General features: G+C 42.3%; 1 protein-coding gene across 1 annotated transcript; it reads left to right on the plus strand.

Moving 5' to 3' along the window:
- Window positions 1-2,972: 2,972 nt before the first annotated feature.
- Window positions 2,973-5,473, plus strand: LOC308311417 (E3 ubiquitin-protein ligase TRIM35-like; the record flags this gene model as incomplete). Its single annotated transcript, XM_080758104.1, has 2 exons — window positions 2,973-3,970; window positions 5,455-5,473. The coding sequence occupies 2 exons, from the start codon at window positions 2,973-2,975 to the stop codon at window positions 5,471-5,473; spliced, it is 1,017 nt and encodes a 338-aa protein (XP_080614230.1).
- Between the last annotated feature and the right edge of the window lie 527 nt (window positions 5,474-6,000).

Consider the following 6,000-nt stretch of genomic DNA (forward strand, 5'->3'; position numbering starts at 1 on the left):
TGGGAATGTGCTGTGTGAGGATCACTGGTTTAAACAACATTAGGAGAAACCTTTAGAAACAAGAAAAGCAACCACAACTACCAATATTTACAAGCAACTTTACAGAAAAAGAAGCCGCTTATAATAAACAGACTTGGCAACACTCCAGCAGCGTCCCAGAGCCGCTCAAGTGTAAAATCAAACAGTGCTTTAAATTCTTTTTGCGTTTATGAGGTGCCTAGACCCACGTCTAATCGTTATGCGCAGGTCAAGGGGCTTAATAGCAAATTGCGCAAAGCGAAAATAATTAACATATGGACACTCCCACAATGCTAAAATATTCAGCAACGTCGTATTCCATATGTGTGTGCGTTCAACACGGGACGATAAGGCTTTCATAATACGATTGTGCGCAGAGCGAGGCCAATTTATGTATTACCACATGGTAAAACGCACCTTCAAAATCCAGCCCACAATGTAATACTTTGTTTTAATAGTGTTGTGCACAAATATCATTAGCATTACAAAGTTGTATTTTTTTTTTAAGGTTTGTCCAGCGCAGCAATGGGATAATATTTTCTGATTGAAAGTAGCTCAAGTAAAAAAAAAAGTGCGGTTTAAGTGGGTAGTCAACTACTTCAAATTCAACGCACGTGTTCCACACACCCACGGGGACTGCAGTGGCCGGTGTCGAGTCATCTGACCCACGGTTTTCCAGAAACTGGACAGGGTCCCCGCCCATGCTCCATGTAGGGAGCTGGCCTGTTCTGACATCATGACACTCCATATTTGGGCATGCCTGACACAGAACTCCATATTAGGAATAAAGGGACACAGAGAGACAAATAAGGAAATCTCCATGTATGGGTATAGAAGTGACACGGACAGATGTATTCTGACAACGGGTACTGCGTAGCCGAATGGCAGCCGTGCACAAGTCTAGTATCGCTAAAATCTAAAATGCCACAGCTCCTTTACCGGTCTGTGCTGTCACTTTTTATTTATTTTATTTCAAAGGTGGGAGTATTTGTTCAGATTTATATGCTCCTTTTAATTGTATCTATTATATTCTATATTTATTTTTAAAGTGCATTGTTGCACTCTAGTCTGTATTGACAAACCAAACCAGTCTGCTGCTGCAGATGCCTGCCCTCCTGTAGTTTCCCCACTGGAGGGCACCAAAGACCACTCCTGGGAATGGGGCCTAGTCTGTTTAGACGGTTTAGATTTAGAGGCAATCTGAGAACCCATCAGATAAAGTCAACAGTTTGAGGTGGTTGCTTTCCATCAACTTTAAAATCCTGTTTTGGTCATGTTATATTGGTAAAATACACACACACACACACACACACACACACACACACACACACACACACACACACACACACACACACACACTCTCTCTCCACTCTAACATCTCAGCAGCTGTCATGGATTCTTCTAGAAAAGGAGACTCCACTGGACAGGACATGGGGACATAACATTCGTCTGTTAGTGGTCTGTGAGCTTCTGGATTGTTCTCTGCAAAGGACATACTGTAATGCTCCGCTCCATTTCTACACGTTGTGAATGGAAAACCGACTTGGTGACAGTTAAAGTAGAGTTGGTCGACTCTCATCTGTTTTGTGTGTCTGTCAGCTTTAAGGGGTCAACAGTCTGTGTTTTGGTCGTGTTTTGGTCATGTTATTTTATATTGGTAACACACACACACACACACACACACACACACACACACACATTTTTATTCTAGGCCTACTTATTAAAAAACTGCGAGAATAAAATACAGGCTCATAACCATAGAGTTATGATTGATCAAATATTTTCATATCGAGGACCACCAGATTGATATTGTATTTAGATTGGCCACCGACAGACCACATGTTGTACGAGGGTTTTACGGCGAGATACAGGAATACAGTTTTGGATTTTCCTTTTGACAGTTTATCAGGGGAGAGCGCGAACGCAGTCCCCCAGTACCACAAATTATGCAGTCGAGATTCCCACATTTGGGGAATTCGTAAGTATATCAGCTCGACCGGAGTGCAATGGCCAAGCCTCAACCTAGGTGAACCACCTTCATGATCATGGTGTCTCCCCTGCCAGGTAAGTATGAGTTGTACACGCCAGTCTGGAGAAAGTGATTCACAGACGTAGCAGTATAACTGATGGTTAGTTGGTTACTACAACATAACTGCTACTACGATTTTAATTTCAATAGTCGACATCGTTTGTAACATAACAGTTTGTTGACGTTTGTAAGAAGTATGCTAAATGTTTTGACTAGTATATGTTTTTTTTAAATTAGAATCCTGTACCCATCATGCATTGCATGCACGTATTAGCATATCAGCCCCTCCCCAAATTAGTTTTAAATCATTTACTGACCCAAGCAACAAGCAACATCCCAACAGCAATCAAACCAGCCACCAGACAGTGAATGAAGGTTTTTAATGTAAAATGGTTCAGTGACAAATTAATAAAGACTACTATAGTAAATAAATAAATAGAGAAAGTAGTTCCTAGCCTCTGTGAATGCGCACCGCTATTGGTCCATTCTGTTAAGTCCCGCCTTCTTTCAAAGCATGTTCACATGATTCTTTCCTAGCCTTGGTCAGTTTGAGTTCATATGTGGCAGTTTGTCATACTGACTTTGATACTTGTGTAATGTGTAGGCCTACATCTCATTCAACCAATTAAATGTATGTGGACCAGCTGTGTGTGTGTGTCAAGCTCCGCCCCTTGCCAGACTCATTATTATAAAGGATTCAGAATTCAGACCACATTCAAGTGTTTTGACTTGCAGTGAGTGAGGGAGGAGACTGCAGCTACAGGAGGCAATATACTGACCCAGACAAATTGAATCTGCTGTTGAATGGATTGTAAGTAGAACCAGGATTCACAGTGAAAGTCAACAGGGAACATTCCAGAGGGAGGAGTGTTACCTAAATTACCACGACTGTTTGTATCTTCACTGAGAGACTTTAATGGCTTCCATGTCGTCGCTTTCAGAAGATGATTTCTCCTGCCCCGTGTGTCACGACATCTTTAACGATCCTGTTGTCCTCGCATGTAGCCACAGCTTCTGCACAGCCTGTCTGCAGAACTGGTGGACTCATAAGGGAGTAAAGGAATGTCCAGTTTGTCAGAAAGTTAATAGAGGAAAACCGCCCCGCAACCTGGCTCTGAAGAACGTGTGTGAGGCCTTCATGCGGGAGAGGCAACCGGGAGCTTCCAAACGTCCGAGAACTTCATCACGTTCTGATGATCTCTGCAGTCTGCATGCTGAGAAACTCGACCTATTCTGTCTGAGATGTCAACAGCCAGCGTGTGTTGTGTGTCAAGATTCCAGAAATCACAAGGGCCACACTTTAACACCCATCGATGAAGCTGCACTGCACCACAAGGAGGAAGTCCAGAAATCACTAAAGGCTTTGCGGAAGAAACTGGAGGTATTTAATCAAGTTAAAACCACATGTGACAAGGCAAAGGAACACATTACGGTCCAGACACAGAACACAGAGACTGAGATCAAGGAACAGTTTCAGAAGCTCCGTCAGTTTCTACAAGAGGACGAGGAGGTCCGGATCGCTGCACTGAGAGAGGAACAGCGGCAGAAGAGACGGAGGGTGAAGAAGAAGATTAAGGGTCTGAAAAAAGACATGGCAACCCTTTCACAAACTATCGGAGCCATAGAGGAGGACCTGGGAGCCGAGCACATGGCATTCCTGCAGAACTACAAGGCCACAATGGAGAGGTTCCAGCTCACGATAGAGGACCCACAGCTGGTCCCAGGAGCACTGATGGATGTGGCCCAACACCTGGGCAACCTGACCTTCAGAGTCTGGGACCAGATGAAGGACATTGTCTCCTACACTCCAGTCATCCTGAACCCCAACACTGCCCATCAAAAGTGCACCGTGTCCGGTGACCTGACCCGTGTGACACGCGTGAAACAGCAGCTTCCCGACAACCCCGAGAGGTCGGTCAATCGGTGGGTCCTGGGGTCGGAGGGCTTTAACACAGGGACCCACAGCTGGGAAGTCGAGGTCGGACACAAGGCATTCTGGCAAACTGGCGTGGCCAAATGTCAATCGACCTCGAAGGGAGGAAAGTGGGCTATGTGGGCCATAAATGCATCCAAGACAAATGCTTCATGCATCACAGGGGGGCTCACCGTGTCGACCTCCGTGGTGGTAAGCTGCCGAAACCCAAGAGGGTCAGAGTCCAGCTGGACTGTGACATGGGAAAGATCTCATTCTCCGATGCTGATACTAACAAATGCTTACACACATACACTCACAAATTCACTGACCCACTGTTTCCATACATTGAGGCTATTCCTAGTATGAAGATTTTACCGAGGAAGGTCAGTGTAACCGTGGGATGATGATGATGATAGTGACTGCAGACTAGATTGTTGTATTGGATTTTCAGGATTCATGACTGGATGACTGAGCCTTATTGATTGAAATATTTTCCTAAAACTAGTTTGCATTGTATGCATTTTAAGAAACTAAAAAAAGTTATGTTTACACAATTTTACTCCATTTAGCTAAATAATTAAGATGTATGATTTAATTTGTGGTCTGGTTGCTGGCAAGTAAACTGTAAAGTTGTTTTTCTTTTTTTTTAAGAATTGTTTTTATCCCAATAAATGTCTTATCACACATCTCATGTTTGATTTGAGTTCATTGACTAGATTGTTGTATTGGATTTTCAGGATTCATGACTGGATGACTGAGCCTTATTGATTGAAATATTTTCCTAAAACTAAGTTTGCATTGTATGCATTTTAAGAAACTAAAAAAAGTTATGTTTACACAATTTTACTCCATTTAGCTAAATAATTAAGATATATGATTTAATTTGTGGTCTGGTTGCTTGCAAGTAAACTGTAAAGTTGTTTTTCTTTTTTTTTTAAGAATTGTTTTTATCCCAATAAATGTCTTATCACACATCTCATGTTTGGTTTGAGTTCATCTGTGCCATATATTTTATGACATCAGGCAGTATAATATGTTGTTTGAGCGGCTCCTGAAATAACATTCTGTTTATTAAAGCTCTAACAGAAATGTGAACAGCCTGGCTTTCTTTAAACTAAAATAAACCAAAGGTTTGTAGAATTGGCTTATTCAATTTTGTGTGGTTGGAAAAATGGTTTGCCCTGCATGTCGCTCTGGCTTGTGTCACCTGAGTGACACCCATACAAAATGTCACCCTCTTGTCTTGGAAGTCAGATCATCACAATAGCAATTTTTATCCCGGGATTAGACATAATTCATATCAAACAATAATAATGCATTGTGAGGCAGATGTTTGAATGGTTGAGTGAATACTATTATGCTTCTCGCAACGCCAGCAGAGGTCAGTATTCTTCAACTTCCTAAGCCAATAATGCTGCTGCTCTGACAAAACTGTCTAATCACTATTCAGCACAACTAACTGATATTTCTAATGTGATTAATCCATTCTCAGATCTTCTAATAACGGCTAGGTGTGCTGTCATGCCTATTTCAGCACGGCAGGAGAGCCTATTTCAACCAATTGCTTGATCAGAACAACTGCCTGTAGTATAAATATTTCATTCCACTTTGGTCTTATTTCTATTTATTTGGGCAACTCCTCTGTGTACCACCACCAGAACTGGACAGGATTTTTAGATCGTGTTAAAAAAAGGCCTCAAGTGGGAATTGTGTTATTTGTCCTGCTTCTGATCTACCCTGGTCAGAGTTACCTGGGAAAGTGAGAAAACATAGTTATATCAGTCTATTTTAAGCAGGGACAGTCCATGTGAAAGAATTCAAGGGACATCCGCACACTGCCACTTTCTAGTTCAGAGCACTTTGTTGAGCAACGTTTCAGTCTTGCGACCTTCCTCAGGCAGGGACAGTCCACCATCACTCTTTGCTGCACAATAATACAGGCAAAGAGGTTACATGGATGCGGTGAGAGACGATATGCAGCAGCAGTCACAGCTAAGAGCTATATAGACATGAAGAAAAAATAGAATACATCTACAGA

The sequence above is a fragment of the Protomyctophum bolini genome (assembly GCF_963924005.1).
Source record: "Protomyctophum bolini genome assembly, chromosome: 24".
NCBI lineage: Eukaryota > Metazoa > Chordata > Actinopteri > Myctophiformes > Myctophidae > Protomyctophum > Protomyctophum bolini.